This window comes from Salmo salar, chromosome ssa11, assembly GCF_905237065.1.
Source record: "Salmo salar chromosome ssa11, Ssal_v3.1, whole genome shotgun sequence".
NCBI classification, from domain to species: Eukaryota; Metazoa; Chordata; class Actinopteri; order Salmoniformes; family Salmonidae; genus Salmo; species Salmo salar.
In genome coordinates, this window is record NC_059452.1 from 174,024 (window position 1) to 197,162 (window position 23,139).

The 23,139-nt window shown below is 42.2% G+C and overlaps 1 protein-coding gene across 2 annotated transcripts in view; it reads right to left on the reverse strand.

Annotated features, from left to right (window-relative positions):
* LOC106562017 (ALK tyrosine kinase receptor) overlaps positions 1-23,139 on the reverse strand; it is a 285,056-nt gene that overhangs the window by 28,614 nt on the left and 233,303 nt on the right. For both annotated transcript variants that reach the window (XM_014126545.2, XM_045688931.1), the window contains 4 exons: positions 17,681-17,867; positions 6,368-6,458; positions 5,960-6,024; positions 4,604-4,733 (listed from right to left, as the gene is read on the reverse strand). In XM_014126545.2, the coding sequence (XP_013982020.2) occupies positions 4,604-4,733; positions 5,960-6,024; positions 6,368-6,458; positions 17,681-17,867 (473 nt within the window). The remainder of the gene's footprint in view (positions 1-4,603; positions 4,734-5,959; positions 6,025-6,367; positions 6,459-17,680; positions 17,868-23,139) is intronic.

Here is a 23,139-nt window from a genome sequence, read left to right on the forward strand (position 1 = left end):
CGTCCGAGGCTGGGATAGGAGCCGTGCTCTCTCAGCGCTCGGGTACGCCACCGAAGCTCCACCCCTGTGCCTTCTTCTCGAAGAAGCTCAGCCCGGCGGAGCGAAACTATGACTTGGGGGACCGGGTGCTGTTGGCTGTCGTCAAGGCTCTGAAGGCGTGGAAACATTGGCTTGAGGGGGCTAAACACCCTTTCTCATCTCGACTGACCACCGCAATCTAGAGTACATCCGGGCAGCGAGGAGACTGAACCCTCGCCAGGCTAGGTGGACCATGTTTTTCATCCGTTTTGTTATTTCCCTATCCTACAGACCAGGTTCCCAGAACGTGAAGGCAGACGCACTGTCAAGACTGTATGACACAGAGGAGCGGCCCATGGATCCCACTCCCAAATTCCCGGCCTCCTGCCTGGTGGCGCCGGTAGTGTGGGAGCTGGACGCAGACATTGAGCAGGCATTAAGTGCAGAGCCCGCTCCCCTCCAGTGTCCTGCTGGGCGTCTGTACGTTCCGTCTGCTGTCCGTGACCGGTTGATATATTGGGCCCACACGTCACCCTCCTCTGGTCATCCTGGGATCGGTCGGACGGTGCGCTATTTGGTTGGGAAGTACTGGTGGCCTACCTTGGCCAAGGACGTGAGGGTTTATGTTTCCTCCTGCTTGGTGTGCGCTCAGTGTAAGGCTCCTAGGTACCTGCCCAGAGGGAAGCTACATCCCTTACCCGTTCCACAGCGGCCTTGGTCGCAACTGTCGGTGGACTTTCTTACCGATCTCCCCCCCTCACAGGGAAACACCACGATCCTGGTTGTTGTGGATCGGTTCTCTAAGTCGTGCTGTCTCCTCCCTCTGCCCGGTCTCCCTACGGCCCTACAGACTGCGGAGGCCTTATTTACGCACGTCTTCCGGCACTACAGGGTGACTGAGGATATAGTGTCTGATCGAGGTCCCCAGTTCACTTCGAGGGTCTGGAAGGCATTCATGGAACGTCTGGGGATCTCGTTCAGCCTTACCTTGGGGTTTCATCCCGAGAGTAATGGGCAGGTGGAGAGAGTGAACCAGGATGTGGGCAGGTTTCTGCTGTCGTATTGCCAGGATCGGCCGGGGGAGTGGGCAGTGTTCGTGCCCTGGGCCGAGATGGCTCAGAACTCGCTCCGCCACTCCTCCACTAACCTCTCCCCCTTCCAGTGCGTACTGGGGTACCAGCCGGTTCTGTCGATTTGGCATCAGAGTCAGACTGAGGCTCCTGCGGTGGACGACTGGTTAAGGCGCGCGGAGGAGTCAACTGTTTGCACCGGGGGACCAGGTCTGGCTCTCGACCCAAACCTGCCCCTCCGCCTGCCCTGCCGGAAGCTGGGCCCGTGGTTTGTGGGGCCATTTAAAGCCCTGAGGAGAGTGAACGCGGTTTGTTATAGGTTACAGCTTCCCCCTGATTACCGTATTAACCCCTCGTTCCATGTGTCTCTCCTCAGGCCGGTGGTGGTTGGCCCGCTCCAGGAGTCTGAGGGGCGGGAGGTTCCTCCTCTGGACATCGAGGGGACCCCGGCGTACTCCGTTCGCTCTATATCAAAATCAAATCAAATGTATTTATATAACCCTTCTTACATCAGCTGATATCTCAAAGTGCTGTACAGAAACCAGCCTAAAACCCCAAACAGCAAGTAATGCAGGTGTAGAAGCACCTTAGAAAGGCCAAAACCTAGGAAGAAACCTAGAGAGGAACCAGGCTATTTCGGGGTGGCCAGTCCTCTTCTGCCGTTGGTTTTGCTTAATAAATCTCCGGTTTATACCCAGTTCTGCTCTCCAGCGCCTGACTACTCTGCTGCCCATTACGCACCCCGCTACAATTTTTGGTGGTTGCCGCCCTGTTCCAGCCCTTTATGTTAATTTATTCATACACTATATAAACACAAAAATATGTGGACGCCCCTTTAAATGAGTGGACTTGGCTATTTCAGCCCCACCTTTTGCTGACAGGTGCATTAAATCAAGCACACAGTCATGCAATCTCCATAGACAAACATTAGCAGTAGAATAGTCTTACTGAAGAGCTCAATGACTTTCAATGTAGCACCGTCATAGGATGCCACCATTCCAACAAGTCAGTTCGTCAAATCTCTGGTCTGCTAGAGCTGCCGTGGTCAACTGTAAGTGGAAACGTCTAGGCGCAACCACTGCTCAGCCGCGAAGTGGTAAACCACAGAACGGGGACGCCGAGTGCTGAAGCGTGTAGCGACACTCACTACCGAGTTCCAAACTGCCTCTGGAAGAACGTCAGCACAAGAACTGCTCATCGGAAGCTTCATGAAATGGGTTTCCATGGCCGAGCAGCCGCACACAAGCCTAAGATCCCCATACGCAAAGCCAAGCGTGAGCTGGAGAGGTGTGAAACTCGCCGCCATTGGACGCGTTCTCTGCAGTGATGAATCACGCTTCACAATCTGGCAGTACGAACCTGATTTTGGCGGATGCCAGGAGATCATTACCTGCCCCAATGCATAGTGCCAACTGTAACGTTTGGTGGAGAAGGCATAATGGTCTGGGGCTATTTTTCATGGTTCGGGCTAGGCCCCTTATTTCCAGTGAAGGGATATCTTAACGCTACAGCATACTATGAAATTCTAGACAATTCTGTGCTTACAACTTTGTGATAACAGTTTGGGGAAGGCCCTTTCCTGTTTCAGATTGACAGGTCCATACAGAAATGGTCCCCACAACAATGCTCCAACATCGAGCACAGTGCTTTGCAAAAGTATTCATCCTCCTTGGCGTTTTCCTATTTTGTTGCATTACAACCTGTAATAAAATTGATATTTATTTGGATTTCATGTAATGGACATACACAAATAGTCTGAATTGGTGAAGTGAAATGAAAAAAAAGTATTTGTTTCAAAAAATGCAAAAATATAAAAAACTGAAAAGTGGTCCGTGCATATGTATTCACCCCTTTGCTATGAAGTCCCTAAATAAGATCTGGTGCAACCAATTACCTTCCGAAGTCACATAATTTGTTAAATAAAGTCCACCTGTGTGCAATCTGTCACATGATCTGTCACATGATCTCTGTTCTGAAAGTCCCCAGAGTCTACAACACCACTAAGCAAGTGGCACCATGAAGACAAAGGAGCTCTCCAAACAGGTCAGGGACAAAGTTGTGGAAAAGTACAGATCAGGGTTCGGTTGCAAAAAAATATCAGATACTTTGATAATCCCACGGAGCATCATTAAATCCATTTTCTTTTTTAAGAATTCGGCACCACAACTAACCTGCCAAGAGTGGGCTGCCCACCAAAACTCCAAGGAAAGGAAAATGCTATGTCTGGGGCAAACCCAACAACTCTCATCACCCCGAGAACCCCATCTCCACAGTGAAGCATGGTGGTGGCAGCTTCATGCTGTGGGGGTGTTTTTCATCGGCAGGGACTGGGAAACTGGTCAGAATTGAAGGAATGGTGGATGGCGCTAAATACAGGGAAATTCTTGAGGGAAACCAGTTTCAGTCTTCCAGAGATTTGAGACTGTGATGGAGGTTCACCTTCCAGCAGGACAATGACCCTAAGAATACTGCTAAAGCAACACTTGAGTGGTTTAAGGGGAAACATTTAAATGTCTTGGAATGGCCTAGTCAAAACCCAGACCTCAATCCAATTGAGAATCTGTGGTATGACTTAAACATTGCTGTACACAAGCGGAACCCATCCAACTTGGAGGAGCTGGAGCAGTTTTGCCTTGAAGAATGGGCAAAATTCCCAGTGGCTAGATGTGCCAAGCTTATAGAGACATACCCCAAGAGAATTGCAGCTGTAATTGCTGCAATAGGTGTCTCTACAAAGTATTGACTTGGGGGGGGTGAATAGTTATGAATGCTCAAGTTTTCAGTTTTTTTGTTGTTGTCTTATTTCTTGTTTGTTTCACAATAGAAATGTGGTAGGCGTGTTGTGTAAATTAAATGATTCAAACCCCCCAGAAATACATTTTAATTCCAGGTTGTAAGGCAACAAAATAGTAAAAATGCCAAGGGGGTGAATACTTTCGCAAGCCACTTTAGAAAGCCTTCCCAGAAGAGCAGGTGTCCACATACTTTTGGTCATGTAGTGTTTATGCCAATATAGCTAGTGTATTTATGCAAATGAGGCACATATAATTTTATTCAAACACAAAATATTAAAAGAATACCTGATACCATATACTGTATATATGAGTGCATTCTAAGAAACAAAATGTACAATTTTACAATAAATTGAATAGCTGAATTCCACCAAAATCCCTGTACTTCATTCTTTATTTGTCCATTGCCAGTAAAATATTTTAAGTGCTATTATCCAGTCAATATGTGATTAAAAAAAACTAAAACGTATCCACTGTCCAACTGTTGCATTTATTTCAATTGTTTTTCAAACCTTTTAACAATTTGGCAAATGTAGTCAAACTTACTTTCCAAGGTTTCAGAAATCTCTGCTCCAAGGTACCATCTCTGGCTGTTGTGACTTAGAGCAAGACAACATATTCCTACAACAAAAATACTTGAGCTGTGCACTAAAGCACTACCTGCTCTGAACTAACGCACTGTACATTTTGAAATATACGGGACAAACTGGCAACTGAACTGACCAGTCTGGGCCGCATCTCTCTCAGGAAACTCTTGAGGTCTCCTCCAGCCATCAATTCCAATAGGATGAAGCGTGGTAGGGCCTGTAGACTCACCCCGATACACCGCACTATGTTCTGGTGGCTGAATTTACTGCAGGGGGAGAGGGAGAAAAGAGAGGGGGGAAGGAATGGAGGGAGGAGAGGGAGAGGGGGAAAGAGTGAGAGGAGGGAGGAGAGAGAGGAAAGGGGGGAGAAGGGAGAGAGTGGGGGATGAGGGGGAAGGAGGGTGGAGATAGAGGGAGGAAAGGGGAAAGGAAAGGGAGAAGGAGAGGTTTGGAAAGGAAGCGAGATTACAGTACATGGTTGCTGAAGAATGGTCTGCCATGGAGCACGTTTGCAATATGTCTTCAACCAAAAGCTGTGAGTGTGTGTGTGTGTGTGTGTGTGTGTGTGTGTGTGTGTGTGTGTGTGTGTGTGTGTGTGTGTGTGTGTGTGTGTGTGTGTGTGTGTGTGTGTGTGTGTGAGAGAGTGTGTGAGTACATGCGTGTGCTTAGGTTTGTGTACTGTAACTAGGTTTCCATCCAATTGGCGACAGATTTTCATGTTAATATTCAAAAATCTGCATAAAAACAATATGAACATTTTTCCATAAGTGATGTGTTTCCATCAAATTGATTTGTTATGGATAAAAGGCTGTGCGTGAGGAGGTAGTTCACATAAAAATAACTTTTGTGGTTAAAGTCCCATGTACCAAATAAAAAAACATAAGTTAGATTTCCATCACATTTTCAACTTCACTGACAGTTTTGTCACAAAAGCTGTTGCGTTTTATAGCATATCGTATGCACCCCATCTGGTTTTGGAGCATGCTCTCTAGACAACAGTTAGCTGACAAAATAGGGGTAGGTTATATAATGAAATGGAATGAGACCAACGTAATTTGTATTTGATAATTGGCAGCCAAGTGTTTATCATCGTGTCACGAGCATTCAAAAAAAAAACTAGATATTTATTGGAAATGTGCATGAAGCTCATCACCATCCATCACTTAACCACCAGGAAAGTTAATCAAAACTATTTAATCTTCCTATAAACTCTAATGCTTTTCCACGTTGTAGTGGTAGCACAATGGAGCATATCATCGGGTGGCTCCAAGTTTACTTCGATATGATGGTTTATTATATAAATAATTGCACATAAAATAGATTCTACCGCATAATTAATTTTACCGACACAAGAAGATCCCACCATGTCGAACGAACAAATTGTCTGTCAACATTGTGTATGTGTGTTTGCATCACACCTGTTGTGATTTATTTGCTTATGGTATAACTTTACTTGCATAAAAACTGTGGATGGAAACGTGGTTTGTGTTACCTGATAATGAGAGCCTCCATAAGAAAGTCAAGCTCATCCTGCTCAGAGCACACCTCAGGGAGTGTCTACAGGGGACGCACACAGAACACACAATGAGGACATTCAGAGAGAACATAGACAATGCTGTGTAGACAGATGTGCAGAACTAAGGATAAATCTGCACAGTGGGGCTCATTGCAGGGCTCCATCAAAAAAGTGACCTGGGTCTCAATAAGACTCCCCTGCCTAAATAAAGGTTAAATAAAAAAATCAACATAAGCTCAAACACTGAAATGTTTGTGAATAAAATGCTCATACGTACCCAATACACACACATTCTTGCTGATATTACAGATGAATGAGGCCCAGTATATCCTGTGTGTAAGTTTGTTTGTTTATTTCTTGTTTTTTGTTTGTGTCAGGGCTCACCTTGACTGCTACTTGCATGGGACTGGGCTCTCCAGGTATCCCTGCTGCCATCCCTTCATACACTTCACCGAAGGCACCATGTCCCAGACCCCTATACACATACAAGGAAGTACACACACACACACACGCACCCAGACAAACAAAAGGACTCACAAACTTTGAGATACATATATGTAAAATCATGTCTTATAAACCAAAAGTAAAGCGAAAGCATCCCTCCATAATGCCTTCATAATGCACACACAGTACACACTACAACATACAGTGGCTTGCGAAAGTATTCCCTCCCCTTGGCATTTTTCCTGTTTTATTGCCTTACAACCTGGAATTAAAATGGATTTTTGGGGGGTTTGTATCATTTGATTTACACAACATGCCAACCACGTTGAAGATGCAAAATATTGTTTATTGTGAAACAAACAAGAAATAAGACAAAAAAAGTCAATACTTTGTATAGCCACCTTTTGCAGCAATTACAGCTGCAAGTCTCTTGGGGTATGTCTCAAAAAGCTTGGCACATCTAGCCACTGGGATTTTTGCCCATTCTTCAAGGCAAAACTGCTCCAGCTCCTTCAAGTTGGATAGGTTCTGCTGGTGTACAGCAATCTTTAAGTCATACCACAGATTCTCAATTAAATCACTCGAATGTTGCTTTAGCGGTATGCTTAGGGACATTGGGGTGGTAGGTAGCCTGGTGGTTAGAGCGTTGAACTAGTAACCGAAAGGTTGCAAGATCGAATCCCCAAGCTGACAAGGTGAAAATCTGAAAAAGGCAGTTAACCCACTGTTCCTAGGCCGTCATTGAAATAAGAATTGGTTCTACACTCTCTTTATTGAAAACTGAGGATCTCTGCTGTAACGCGACACTTCCTACGGCTCCCATAGGCTCTCAGAAGGCGGCAGAACGTTGAATGATGACTTTGCAGGCCATGGCTGAAAAACAGTAGCGCATTTGGATAGTGGTCGATCAGAGAACAATGAGACTGGGGCGCGCGTGCACGAGAAGAGTCCATTTTAGATTTTTAGTCTTTGAACGAAAACAGGTTTTCCCGGTCGGAATATTATGGCTTTTTTACGAGAAAAATTGCATAAAAATTGATTTTAAACAGCGGTTGACATGCTTCGAAGTATGGTAATGGAATATTTAGAATTTTTTTGTCACGAAACGCGCCAGGCGCGTCACCCTTCGTCACCCTTCGGATAGTGTCTTGAACGCACGAACAAAACAGAGGATATTTGAACATAACTATGGATTATTTGGAACCAAACCAACATTTGTTATTGAAGTAGAAGTCCTGGGAGTGCATTCTGACGAAGAACAGCTAAGGTAATCCAATTTTTCTTATAGTAAATCTGAGTTTGGTGAGTGCCAAACTTGGTGGGTGTCAAAATAGCTAGCCCGTGATGGTGAGCTATCTACTCAGAATATTGCAAAATGTGCTTTTGCCGAAAACTATTTTAAAATCGGACATAGCGATTGCATAAAGGAGTTCTGTATCTATAATTCTTAAAATAATTGTTATGTTTTTTGTGAACGTTTATCGTGAGTAATTTAGTAAATTCACCGGAAGTTTGCGGTGGGTATGCTAGTTCTGAACGTCACATGCTAATGTAAAAAGCTGGTTTTTGATATAAATATGAACTTGATTGAACAAAACATGCATGTATTGTATTACATAATGTCCTAGGAGTGTCATCTGATGAAGATCATCGAAGGTTAGTGCTGCATTTAGCTGTGGTTTGGGTTTATGTGACATTATATGCTAGCTTGAAAAATGGGTGTCTGATTATTTCTGGCTGGGTACTCTGCTGACATAATCTAATGTTTTGCTTTCGTTGTAAAGCCTTTTTGAAATCGGACAGTGTGGTTAGATTAACCTGTTAGGGCTAGGGGGCAGCATTTGCACGTCTGGATAAAAAAAATGTACCCGATTTAATCTGGTTACTAATCCTACCCAGTAACTAGAATATGCATATACTTATTATATATGGATAGAAAACACTCTAAAGTTTCTAAAACTGTTTGAATGGTGTCTGTGAGTATAACAGAACTCATTTGGCAGGCAAAACCCTGAGACATTTTCTGACAGGAAGTGGATACCTGATGTGTTGTATTACCTTTAAACCTATCCCATTGAAAAACACAGGGGCTGAGGAATATTTTGGCACTTCCTATTGCTTCCACTAGATGTCACCAGCCTTTACAAAGTGTTTTGAGTCTTCTGGAGGGAGATCTGACCGAACAAGAGCCATGGAACGATGATGTCCCATTAGACACCTGGCGCGGCGAGTTCATGTTGGGTACCCTCGTTCCAATACGTTATAAAAGAGTATGCATTCGTCCACCTTGAATATTATTCATGTTCTGGTTAAAAAAGGCCCTAATGATTTATGCTATACAACGTTTGACATGTTTGAACGAACGTAAATATATTTTTTCCCCCTCGTTCATGACGAAAGTCCGGCTGGCTTAGATCATGTGCTAACAAGACGGAGATTTTTGGACATAAATGATGAGCTTTTTTGAACAAAACTACATTCGTTATGGACCTGTGATACCTGGAAGTGACATCTGATGAAGAGAATCAAAGGTAATGGATTATTTACATAGTATTTTCGATTTTAGATCTCCCCAACATGACGTCTAGTCTGTATCGCAACGCATATTTTTCTGGGCGCAGTGCTCAGATTATTGCAAAGTGTGATTTCCCAGTAAGGTTATTTTTAAATCTGGCAAGTTGATTGCGTTCAAGAGATGTAAATCTATAATTCTTTAAATGACAATATAATATTTTACCAATGTTTTCTAATTTTAATTATTTAATTTGTGACGCTGACTTGACTGCCGGTTATTGGAGGGAAACGATTTCCTCAACATCAATGCCATAGTAAAACGCTGTTTTTGGATATAAATATGAACTTGATAGAACTAAAAATGCATGCATTGTCTAACATAATGTCCTAGGAGTGTCATCTGATGGAGATTGTAAAAGGTTAGTGCATCATTTTAGCTGGTTTTATGGTTTTGGTGACCCTGTCTTTGACTTGACAAAACATTACACACAACTCTTGTAAATGTACTGTCCTAACATACTCTAAATTTATGCTTTCGCCGTAAAACCTTTTTGAAATCGTAAAACGTGGTTAGATTAAGGAGATGTTTATCTTTCAAAGGGTGTAAAATAGTTGTATGTTTGAAAAATTTGAATTTTGACATTTATTTGGATTCAAATTTGCCGCTCTTGAAATGCACCTGCTGTTGATGGAGTGCACCACGGGTGGCACGCTAGCGTCCCACCTAGCCCATAGAGGTTAACAAGAGTCTTGTCTTTAAAATGGTGTAAAATAGTCATATGTTTGAGAAATTGAAGTAATAGCATTTCTAAGGTATTTGAATATCGCGCCACGGGATTCCACTGGCTGTTGAGTAGGTGGGACGATTTCGTCCCACATACCCTAGAGAGGTTAACTGACTTGCCTAGTTAAATAAAGGTAAAATAAAATGTAAATTGTCCTGCTGGAAGGTGAACCTCTGTCACAGTCTCAAATATCTGGAAGACTGAAACAGGTTTCCCTCAAGAATTACCCTGCATTTAGCGCCATCCATCAATCCTTCAATTCTGACCAGTTTCCCAGTCCCTGCCGATGAAAAACATCCCCACAGCATGATGCTGCCACCACCACAGGGATGATGTTCTCGGGGTGGTGAGAGGTGTTGGGTTTGCGCCAGACATAGCATTTTCCTTGATGGCCAAAAAGCTCAATTTTAGTCTTATCTGACCAGAGTACCTTCATCCATATGTTTGGGGAGTCTACCACATGCCTTTTGGTGAACACCAAACGTGTTTGCTTATTTTTTTCTTTAAGCAATGGCTTTTTTCTGGCCACTCTTCCATAAAGCCCAGCTCTGTGGAGTGTACGGATTAAAGTGGTCCTATGGACAGATACTCCAATCTCCGCTGTGGAGCTTTACAGCTCCTTCAGGGTTATCTTTGGTCTCTTTGTTGCCTCTCTGATTAATGCCCTCCTTGCCTGGTCCGTGCATTTTGGTGGGCAGCCCTCTCTTGACAGGTTTGTTGTGGTGCTATATTCTTTCCATCTTTTAATAATGATCTGTACTTCTCCACTTCTTTGTCCCTGAACTGTTTGGAGAGTTCCTTGGTCTTCATAGTGCCGCTTGCTTGGTTGTGCCCCTTGCTTAGTGGTGTTGCAGACTCTGTGGCCATTCAGAACGGGCGTATATATATGTAGATCATGTGACAGATCATGTGACACTTAGTTAAATAAAGTCCACCTGTGTGCAATCTAACTATGACTTCTGAAGGTAATTGGCTGCACCAGATCTTATTTAGGGGATTCATAGCAAAGGGGGTGAATACATATGCACGCACCACTTTTCTGTTTTAAAAAAAAAAATTAAACAAGTGATTTTTTTCATTTCACTTCACCAATTTGGACTATTTTAAGTATGTCCATTACATGAATTGCAAATAAAAATCAATTTAAAAAACAGGTTGTAATGCAACAAAATAGGAAAAACGCCAAGGGGGGTGAATACTTTTGCAAGGCACTGTACTACAGCAGTAAGCATTCACAGTTGATGTCATTGATTATTGGGTGGAAGGAAAGTGGGCCTATGGACACTATGTGTACCAGGTGGCTAACTTAGCCTTTCACAGTGATCTAACCTTCTCGGACATCTTAAGTACTGCTTCACAGAGTTCAAGTAACAGACAAATCTCAATATCAACTGTTCAGAGGAGACTGTGTGAATCAGGTCTTCACGGTTGAATTGCTGCAAAGAAACCACTACTAAAGGACACCAATAATAAGAAGAGACTTGCTTGGCCCAAGAAACACGAGCAATGGACATTAGACATCACCAACAATTTTTTTTGATACCCTTCCCCAGATCTGTGTCACGACACAATCCTGTCTCGGCGCTCTATGGACAATTCCTTCAAACTCAAGGTTTGGTTTTTACTCTGAAGTTCACTGTCAACTGTGGGACCTTATATAGACAGGTGTGTGCCTTTCCAAATCATGTCCAATCAACTGAATTTACCACAGGTGGACTCCAATCAAGTTGTAGAAACATCTCATGGACGATCAATGGAAACAAGATGCACCTGAGCTCAATTTTGAGTCTCATAGCAAAGGGTCTGAATACTTATGTAAATAAGGTATTTCTGTTTTTTTTTTTTTTTATAAATGTGCAAACATTTCTAAAAACCTGTTTTCACTTTGTCATTATGGGGTATTGTGTGTAGATTGATGAGGATAAACATGTATTTAATCCATTTAAGAATATGGCTGTATTTAAACATTTTGGGGCAAAAAGTCAAGGGGTCTGAATACTTGTCGAATGCACTGTATGTTACCCTAAGAGTTGTGTAGAGTTGGTAGAATCTTATTCAAAATGATTTACAGCTGAAATTGCTGCCTAAGGGGCTTCCACCAAGTATCAATTCTGGGTTGTGAAGACATTCGCAATCAAGACATCTTTGTTTTAAGTTTGTTATTAAGTTATTCATTTTAAAAAAGTATATACTTTTTCTTTCACTTTGAAAATGTGTAGTAGATTGTGTAGATCTGTCGGAAAAATATCTAGTTTAATCATTTTTTAGATAGAAGTTTCAGGCAGCAAAATGTGACAAAACTGCGAGGTGTGTGTGTACACTTTCAATAGGCGCTATGTGCCTAGTGGGGAATTCTGTCAAGAGTTATTGTGCGCGTAAATGGAACAAATCCCTTTTTATGCAATATTCTCTCTATCCTGACCTTGAACTTAAGCATGAGAATATTATGCTATTCACCAACTATTCGTTTGGCGTGGATATCAAAGACATGAAGGTGTGGCGGAGGTGTGTCTACAGATATGCCGTATTTTGACAGTGACTCAATTCCCTCATAATTGTACCACCTTTAAGCGTGAGGAAACCATGAATAAGGTCGAGCGAACCTACCAGTTCCAAGTGGAAAAAGCATTAAAAAAAATGTTCTGATGGAAATACAAGCATTCTCCATGCACTGTAATTTAAAAATTGCTAAGTGCTATTATAGTACTTAGCAAGAGAGAGATAAAAAGTGATCCATTTGGAGAAGGGGATTGTAAATACACAAAGAAATTGTTTTTGATGAGTTTTCCTTATAATCTCTAGACTCAAGTGAGAAACCATACAGAAACAAACTGAAAATCATATCAACATGACATGTATTTGTGGCCCCTTTTCAACAGTGAAGTAGACTAAAAATAGCTGTGCCGTTATTCAGAGTTTTTATTGTATGCCCACATAATTTGCGGGGATGAAATTTGGAGACCCAAGCTATAGGCCTCTGCAGCACCAAACCTGCATAGTTGATTGAATGCGCTTTAGAATGTTTTAATTATATGCAAGGGTTTTTCTCAGTTTTAGGCTATTTTACAATTTGTATCATGTTAAATATTAGCCACTATCGGCAGCCACTGTCAGTAATGCCCACATACATTTATAACTGACACCTTAGTGTTAGTTTTCTTCGTAGTTGTTCCTGAGAGTCGCTAGCAATAGTGGATCATATAAGGCTCACATTGTGTAATAATTTGTGTCATGTTGGTAACAATGATTCGGGAGACAGGCGCAGGAATGCGTAATATATTTTTTTATTATACCCTAAATTACGGCATGCAGTGTAAAGGCACTGGGAAGAAGACCAAACAAACACATAACAAAAACAAAGGGTAGAAACCCAAAACAATAGAGCGAGGAGTACCTTGAATAAATAGCACACGCGCACAATGATTAACACATGGGACGAGACCCGTAATCATCTGCGCAATCCACAAAGGCTCGAAAGCCAAAACACACAGGACAGGTACTCACACGCACCAACGGACATTGTAACAATAATCGACAGTACCGTGGTGAACAAAGGGCACATATATACAAATACAATCAGTAGGAATGGGGGCCAGGTATGCGCAATGAAAGTTCCAGAGGGATCCGTGACAATTTGGGACATGTAGCCCATTTGAATCATTATGGAATTCAGACCACATGTAGCAGTTTAAACATGGAGCCTGGTGCACGGTTCACGATGACTGGACTGTTGTCATACAGTTCCATGATTAGTGAGGATTAGGGTAGGTTTATAGGACTATTGTTCAACCCCTATTGTACAATTCCAATATTTCATGGATTGAACTTGAATATGGAAACTTGGTGGTTTCCATATTGGTGGTTTTGATTCATCAATATACACTGCTCATAAAAATAAAGGGAACACTTAAACAACACATCCTAGATCTGAATGAAAGAAATAATCTTATTAAATACTTTTTTCTTTACATAGTTGAATGTGCTGACAACAAAATCACACAGAGATAATCAATGGAAATCCAATTTATCAACCCATGGAGGTCTGGATTTGGAGTCACATTCAAAATTAAAGTGGAAAACCACACTACAGGCTGATCCAACTTTGATGTAATGTCCTTAAAACAAGTCAAAATGAGGCTCAGTAGTGTGTGTGGCCACCACGTGCCTGTATGACCTCCCTACAACGCCTGGGCATGCTCCTGATGAGGTGGCGGATGGTCTCCTGAGGGATCTCCTCCCAGACCTGGACTAAAGCATCCGCCAACTCCTGGACAGTCTGTGGTGCAACGTGGCATTGGTGGATGGAGCGAGACATGATGTGCTCAATTGGATTCAGGTCTGGGGAACGGGTGGGCCAGTCCATAGCATCAATGCCTTCCTCTTGCAGGAACTGCTGACACACTCCAGCCACATGGGGTCTAGCATTGTCTTGCATTAGGAGGAACCCAGGGCCAACCGCACCAGCATATGGTCTCACAAGGGGTCTGAGGATCTCATCTCGGTACCTAATGGCAGTCAGGTTACCTCTGGCGAGCACATGGAGGGCTGTGCGGCCCCCCAAAGAAATGCCACCCCACACCATGACTAACCCACCGCCAAACCGGTCATGCTGGAGGATGTTGCAGGCAGCAGAACGTTCTCCACGGCGTCTCCAGACTCTGTCACGTCTGTCACGTGCTCAGTGTGAACTTGCTTTCATCTGTGAAGAGCACAGGGCGCCAGTGGCGAATTTGCCAATCTTGGTGTTCTCTGGCAAATGCCAAACGTCCTGCACGGTGTTGGGCTGTAAGCACAACCCCCACCTGTGGACGTCGGGCCCTCATACCACCCTCATGGAGTCTGTGTCTGACCGTTTGAGCAGACACATGCACATTTGTGGCCTACTGGAGGTCATTTTGCAGGGCTCTGGCAGTGTTCCTCCTGCTCCTCCTTGCACAAAGGCGGAGGTAGCGGTCCTGCTGCTGGGTTGTTGCCCTCCTACGGCCTCCTCCACGTCTCCTGATGTACTGGCCTGTCTCCTGGTAGCGCCTCCATGCTCTGGACACTATGCTGACAGACACAGCAAACCTTCTTGCCACAGCTTGCATTGATGTGCCATCCTGGATGAGCTGCACTACCTGAGCCACTTGTGTGGGTTGTAGACTCCGTCTCATGCTACCACTAGAGTGAAAGCACCGCCAGCATTCAAAAGTGACCAAAACATCAGCCAGGAAGCATAGGAACTGAGAAGTGGTCTGTGGTCTCCACCTGCAGAACCACTCCTTTATTGGGGGTGTCTTGCTTATTGCCTATAATTTCCACCTGTTGTCTATTCGATTTGCACAACAGCATGTGAAATTTATTGTCAATCAGTGTTGCTTCCTAAGTGGACAGTTTGATTTCACAGAAGTGTGATTGACTTGGAGTTACATTGTGATGTTTAAGTGTTCCCTTTATTTTTTTGAGCAGTATATTTAGTGCGTAAAGGATCTCCAAACATGTTTATTTTTATTGATACATACTTTCCTAACCCAAGAATTTGACTAAATAATCGACAAGATCAGTGTATTTTCAAGTGGACCAGTTGAAGCTGAAATGGAAACAATTAAGCATATATCTAAATGGCTTTCTTTCATTGATCCCTATATTCTGAACCTGTTCTCTCGATGTATTGTAGTGAGTCTGTCCACAAAATTTTTATTAACCTGTTGGGTCTAGGGGGCAGCATTTGCACGTCTGGATAAAAAAAATGTACCCGATTTAATCTGGTTACTAATCCTACCCAGTAACTAGAATATGCATATACTTATTATATATGGATAGAAAACACTCTAAAGTTTCCAAAACTGTTTGAATGGTGTCTGTGAGTATAACAGAACTCATTTGGCAGGCAAAACCCTGAGACATTTTCTGACAGGAAGTGGATACCTGATGTGTTGTATTGACTTTAAACCTATCCCATTGAAAAACACAGGGGTTTAGGAATATTTTGGCACTTCCTATTGCTTCCACTAGATGTCACCAGCCTTTACAAAGTGTTTTGAGTCTTCTGGAGGGAGATCTGACCGAACAAGAGCCATGGAACGGTGATGTCCCATTAGACACCTGGCGCGCTACTTCATGTTGGGTACCCTCGTTCCAATACGTTATAAAAGACTATGCATTCGTCCACCTTGAATATTATTCATGTTCTGGTTAAAAAAGGCCCTAATGATTTATGCTATACAACGTTTGACATGTTTGAACGAACGGAAATATATTTTTTCCCCTCGTTCATGACGAGAAGTCCGGCTGGCTTACATCATGTGCTAACGAGACGGAGATTTTTGGACATAAATGATGAGCTTTTTTGAACAAAACTACATTCGTTATGGACCTGTGATACCTGGAAGTGACATCTGATGAAGAGAATCAAAGGTAATGGATTATTTACATAGTATTTTCGATTTTAGATCTCCCCAACATGACGTCTAGTCTGTATCGCAACGCGTATTTTTCTGGGCACAGTGCTCAGATTATTGCAAAGTGTGATTTCCCAGTAAGGTTATTTTTAAATCTGGCAAGTTGATTGCGTTCAAAAGATGTAAATCTATAATTCTTTAAATGACAATATAATATTTTACCAATGTTTTCTAATTTTAATTATTTAATTTGTGACGCTGACTTGACTGCCGGTTATTGGAGGGAAACGATTTCCTCAACATCAATGCCATAGTAAAACGCTGTTTTTGGATATAAATATCAACTTGATAGAACTAAAAATGCATGCATTGTCTAACATAATGTCCTAGGAGTGTCATCTGATGGAGATTGTAAAAGGTTAGTGTATCATTTTAGCTGGTTTTATGGTTTTGGTGACCCTGTCTTTGACTTGACAAAACATTACACACAACTCTTGTAAATGTACTGTCCTAACATACTCTAAATTTATGCTTTCGCCGTAAAACCTTTTTGAAATCGTAAAACGTGGTTAGATTAAGGAGATGTTTATCTTTCAAATGGTGTAACATAGTTGTATTTTTGAAAAATTTGAATTTTGACATTTATTTGGATTCAAATTTGCCGCTCTTGAAATGCACCTGCTGTTGATGGAGTGCACCACGGGTGGCACGCTAGCGTCCCACCTAGCCCCAAGAGGTTAAAGTTACATCGTATTTGTAACGGTCGTCGTATGAAAGGGACCAAGGCGTAGCGGGTTGAGTGCTCATTTTAACTTTTAATTTAAACCACTAAACAAGAGCACGCACAGTAATGCACAAACAACTTCCCACAAAGGGACAGGTGAACAGGGCTACCTAAGTATGACTCTCAATCAGCAACAACGATGTACAGCTGTTCCTGATTGAGAGCCATACCAGGCCAACACAAAGAAATACACAACATAGAAAACCATAGAAATACAAAACAAGAACATTACCCCAAAACCCCGGAACACATAAATCAAACACCGCTCTTACATAAATACATATCCCATTAAACCCCGAACCACATAAAACAAATACCCCCTGCCACGTCCTGACCAAACTACAATAACCTCTTATACTGGTCAGGACGTGACAATATTTAACGGGATGGCTTAAGATAAATGCGCTGAAAACCCTATTGAATGAAAACTCCAGGAGAAAATGTGTTGACCAGCAAGTGGGAGGCTTTTCAGTGGTTGGATTACATTTATTCAGTGCCCGCAAGGTAGCCACACCTGTAGAGCGCATTATGCACCTGCATAGGTAAGTCTGAATATCAACAACTGAGAAATGGGTAGGAAAGGTGTGCGTAAGAAATGTGCACATTTGCTAAGTCTGAGTCGGCCCCCTGGTGAACACCAGCCTGATGTGTGGTGAGAGTTCTAGCTCAAAATGACTGCTGTGGCATCACCCAGGTGGTAGTGGGTGAGGCAAGTTTTAAGACAGCTGAAGTAAACTTATTCTAATTGTTGTTGTTGTTGTTGTTTATGACTTTTTGAAGGCTAGTGTACCTGGTGAGGGAGATGTTGCGTCGGGGCACCTCCTTCAGGTCGTTGACAGAGGCGGACTTCCCAGCGAAGCAGTAGTTGGGGTTGTAGTCGGTCATGATAGTTGAAGCCCTCAGCTTGCTCAGTTTACAGTCCGGGCTCTGTAGCTCCAGCTGAATGGACTGTAGCTCTGTATGCTTACGTCTGTACACTGCATAGACAAGAATATACATATACTATGAGGAAATATGGACAGATATGTGAAGGGATGTAAAAAAGGACCCATGTCGGTACATCATCAACTGACGTGTCATATGCAAACGTAAAACATATGACGGGTGATAATAACAGGTGCTTTCTTCTGGTGCTTTGCCAAATGTGTCATGACCCTTATGCCACCCTTTAATGTATATGGTATGAAATGTGCTTATGAAATAATACTGAAGTATCTCTGTTTAAAGTGTGACCAAATATTATCATAGTATGTCAAGAACATATGTATATGCAGAATATAAATAAACTATGTAATATGTACACATGAAAACAAACACACCACATGACATTTACAAAAGTCAACCAGTAGGACAGCCACATACAGTATGCGACACACACTCCCCTCCCCCCTCTTATACACATGTACACATACACACATTAACACCCTAGAGCGCTGCAGCAGACAAACAAATGGCTCCGACCAGGGCTGCAAACACATAAGTCGCTGAATTTACAGTATGTGAACTTATTTATTTATAAAGTGGTAATGCACGAGCTCTGTCAACTGCCAGTTAACTGGTTGTCCATTGTTAGTGTCTTTCATTCATCAGTGTGTGTGGGTGGGTGTGTGTGCGCTCGCATGTGAATGTGTCATTCATCGTTGCAATGCCGCCACACGTCTTCGTCCCCCACCTGTACATCATGCTGCTGCTGATGTGATGTGTGGCTTGACGGCATGATGCCCCCCCCCTTCAAGGGTATTTATTCCAGAAAGTAAGTGCTTTCGGATTCTTTGTAGAAGTCTACAGGAAATCTACAGCCTTTGTAAGTGACAGTGTGGACGAGTGGGTGTTTGTAAAGAAAGTAAATGCAATGATGTGTTTGTGTGTGTGTGCATCAATATTCCTGTGTGTGTGTGTATGCACATACAGCACCAGTCAAAAGTTTGGACACATTTACTCATTCAAGGGTGTAGGATAATAGTAAAGACATTAACTATGAAATAACAGATATGGAATCATGTAGTAACCAAAAAAGTGTTAACCTGTTAGGGCTAGGGGGCAGTATTGACACGGCTGGATAAAAAACGTACCGGATTTAATCTGGTTACTACTCCTGCCCAGTAACTAGAATATGCATATCATTATTGGCTTTGGATAGAAAACACCCTAAAGTTTCTAAAACTGTTTGAATGGTGTCTGTGAGTATAACAGAACTCATATGGCAGGCAAAAACCTGAGAAGATTTCATGCAGGAAGTGGCCTGTCTGACAAGGTGTCGTTCTTCTTGTCTCTGTTTATTGAAGAGTGAGGATCTTAGCTGTCCCGTGACACTTCCTACGGCTGCCATAGGCTCTAAGAAGGCGGCAAAATGCTGAATCATGGCTTTGCAGGCTCTGGCTGAAAAAAAGTAGCGCGTTTGGGTAGTGGCTGGTTACAGTACTGTGAGACTCAGGCTCGTGCCCGCGTCGACCGAAAGCTTTGTTTTCTTTCCTCTGTTTAGCGAAATGGACATTCCCGGTCGGAATATTATCGCTTTTTTACGAGAAAAATGGCATAAAAATGGATTTTAAACAGCGGTTGACATGCTTCGAAGTACGGTAATGGAATATTTAGATTTTTTTTGTCACGAATTGCTCCATGCGCACGACCCTGATTTACCATTTCGGATAGTTTCTGGAACGCACGAACAAAACGCCGCTATTCGGATATAACGATGGATTATTTTGGACCAAACCAACATTTATTATTGAAGTAGCAGTCCTGGGAGTGCATTCTGACGAAGACAACAAAAGGTAATCAAACTTTTATAATAGTAAATCTGATATTGGTGAGTGCTAAACTTGCCGGGTGTCTAAATAGCTAGCCCGTGATGGCTGGGCTATGTACTTAGAATATTGCAAAATGTGCTTTCACCAAAAAGCTATTTTAAAATCGGACATATCGAGTGCATAGAGGAGTTCTGTATCTATAATTCTTAAAATAATTGTTATGCTTTTTGTGAACGTTTATCGTGAGTAATTTAGTAAATTGTTAGTGAATTCGCCGGAAGTTTGCGGGGGGTATGCTAGTTCTGAACGTCACATGCTAATGTAAAAAGCTGGTTTTTGATATAAATATGAACTTGATTGAACAAAACATGCATGTATTGTATAACATAATGTCATAGGGTTGTCATCTGATGAAGATCATCAAAGGTTAGTGCTGCATTTAGCTGTCTTCTGGGTTTTTGTGACATTATATGCTAGCTTGAAAAATGGGTGTCTGATTATTTCTGGCTTGGTACTCTGCTGACATAATCTAATGTTTTGCTTTCATTGTAAATCCTTTTTGAAATCGGACAGTGTGGTTAGATTAACAAGAGTCTTGTCTTTAAATAGCTGTAAAATAGTCATATGTTTGAGAAATTGAAGTAATAGGATTTTTAAGGTATTTGAAAATCGCGCCACTGGATTAGACTGGCTGTTGCGTAGGTGGGACGAATTCGTCCCGCCTAGCCCAGAGAGATTAAACAAATCAAAATACATTTTATATTTGAGATTCTTCAAAAAAGCAGCCACCCTTTGCCTTGATGACAGCTTTGCACACATTTTTGCATTCTCTCAACCAACTTCATGAGGTAGTCACCTGGAATGACTTTCAATTAACGGGTGTGCCTTATTAAAAGTTAATTTGTGGAATTTCTTTCCTTCTTAATGCATTTGAGCCAATCAGTTGTATTGCGATAAGGCAGGGATGGTGTACGGCAAGAACAGCTCAAAAAAGCAAAGCGAAATGACAGTAGATCGTTACTTTAAAACATGAAGGTCAGTCAATACGGAAAATTTAAAGAACTTTGAAAGTTTCTTCAAGTGCAGTTGCAAAAAAACATTACGCGCTATGATGAAACTGGCTCCCAAATGGTTCCGCCACAGGAATGGAAGACCCAGAGTTACCTCTGCTGCAGAGGATGAGTTTATTACAGTTATCAGCCTCAGAAATTGCAGCCCAAATAAATGCTTCACAGAGCACAAATAACAGACACATCTCAACATCAACTGTTCAGCGGAGAATGCATGAATCAGACCTTTATTGATGAATTGCTGCAAAGAAACCACTCGTAAAGGACACCAATAATAATAAGAGACTTGCTTGGGCCAAGAAACACGAGCAATGGACATTAGACATCACCAACAACCTAACTTGGTCCAAGCACACCAACACAGTTGTGAAGAGTGCATGACAAAACCTATTCTCCCTCAGGAGACTGAAAAGATTTAGCATAAGATTTAGCATAAGATTTAGCATCTATGCATAGTCACTTTCATAACTGTACCTACTGTCACGTTCTGACCTGTAAAGGTGTTATTTGTTAGTGTTTAGTTTGGTCAGGACGTGGCAGGGGGTATTTGTTTTATGTGGTTCAGGGTGGTTGTGCGTATGTGTCCATGTAGAGAGGGGTATTTGATTTATTAGTCCAGGGTTTTGGTTATTGTTCTATGTTAGTTTATTTCTATGTTCTGTCTAGTCATTTGTATTTCTTTGTTTAGTTAATTGGTGTTGGGGCCTTCAGTTGGAGGCACCTGTCTATTGTTGCCTCTGATTGAAGGTCCTATAATTAGGGGTGTGTTTGTATTGTGGATTGTGGGAAGTTGTATTCTGTTTTGTCACCTGACAGAACTGTTAGTGTCGTTTCTGTTAATTGTATACGTGTTTATTTTGTTTCTCCTTCTTATATATTAAAAAGAGATGAGTATACACTTCCCTGTTGCGTCTTGGTCCTCCACACACGACAATCGTGACACCTACGTACATGTACTGTACATAATGCTTCAATTACCTCGACTAACCAGTGCTCCTGCACATATTTTACTGCTGCTCTTTAAATATTTGTTACTTTGATGTCTTTCTTATTCTTTTTAGGTATTTTTAAGGTCACCTGTTGTATTCGGCGCATGTGACAAATAACATTTGATTTAATTTAGACTGGTGGAAATCTGTCCTTCGGTATGAGTCCATGTCTTTGTGAGATGCAGAGTAGGTGAACGGATGAACTACACATGTGTGGTTCCCACCGTGAAGCATGGATGAGGAGGTGTGATGGTGTGGGGGTGCTTTGCTGGTGACACTGTCATCAGTGATTTATTTAGATTTCAAGGCACACTTAACTAGCATGGCTACCACAGTATTCTGAAGTGGTACGCCATCCCATATGGTTTACACTGGTAGGACTATCATTTGTTTTTCAAGAGGACAATGACAACACACCTCCAGGCTGTGTAAGGGCTATTTGACAAAGAAGGAGAGTGATGGAGTTCTGCATCAGAGGACCTTGCCTCCACAATCACCAGACCTAAACCCAATTGAGATGGTTTGGGATGAGTTGGACCGCAGAGTGAAGGAAAAGCAGTCAAGTGCTCCGCATATTCCAGGTGAAACTGGTTTAGAGAATGCCAAGAGTGTGCAAAGTTTTTTTGGTTAAACCTGTTGGGCTAGGGGGCAGTATTTGCATGGCCGGATAAAAAAAACGTACCCGATTTAAACTGGTTACTACTCTTGCCCAGAAACTAGAATATGCGTATAATTAGTAGATTTGGATAGAAAACACTCTAAAGTTTCAAAAACTGTTTGAATGGTGTCTGTGAGTATAACAGAACTCATATGGCAGGCCAAAATCTGAGAAGATTCCATACAGGAAGTGCCCTGTCTGACAATTTGTTATCCTTCTGTTGCATCTCTATCAAAAAACCAGCATCTCTGCTGTAACGTGACATTTTCTAAGGCTTCCATTGGCTCTCAGAAGGCGCCAGAAAGTGGAATGACGTGTCTCCTGTCTCTGGGCGATGAACAGCAGGATAATTTGTGAGTGGTCAGGCTGGGGACAGTGACACTGGAGATGCGCGTTCATGAGAATTATCATTTTTTTTCTTTCAGCCTTTTAATGAATACAACGTCGCCCGGTTGGAATATTATCGCTATTTTACGAGAAAAATCGCATAAAAATTGATTTTAAACAGCGTTTGACATGCTTCGAAGTACGGTAATAGAATATTTTGACATTTTTTTGTCACGAACTGCGCTCGCGCGTCACCGTTTGGATAGTTACCTGAACGCATGAACAAAACGGTAGTATTTGGATATAACTATGGATTATTTGAAACCAAAACAACATTTGTTGTTGAAGTAAAAGTCCTGGGAGTGCATTCTGACGAAGAACAGCAAAGGTAATCCAAATCTGAGTTTGGTGAGGGCCAAACTTGGTGGGTGTCAAATTAGCTAGCCTGTGATGGC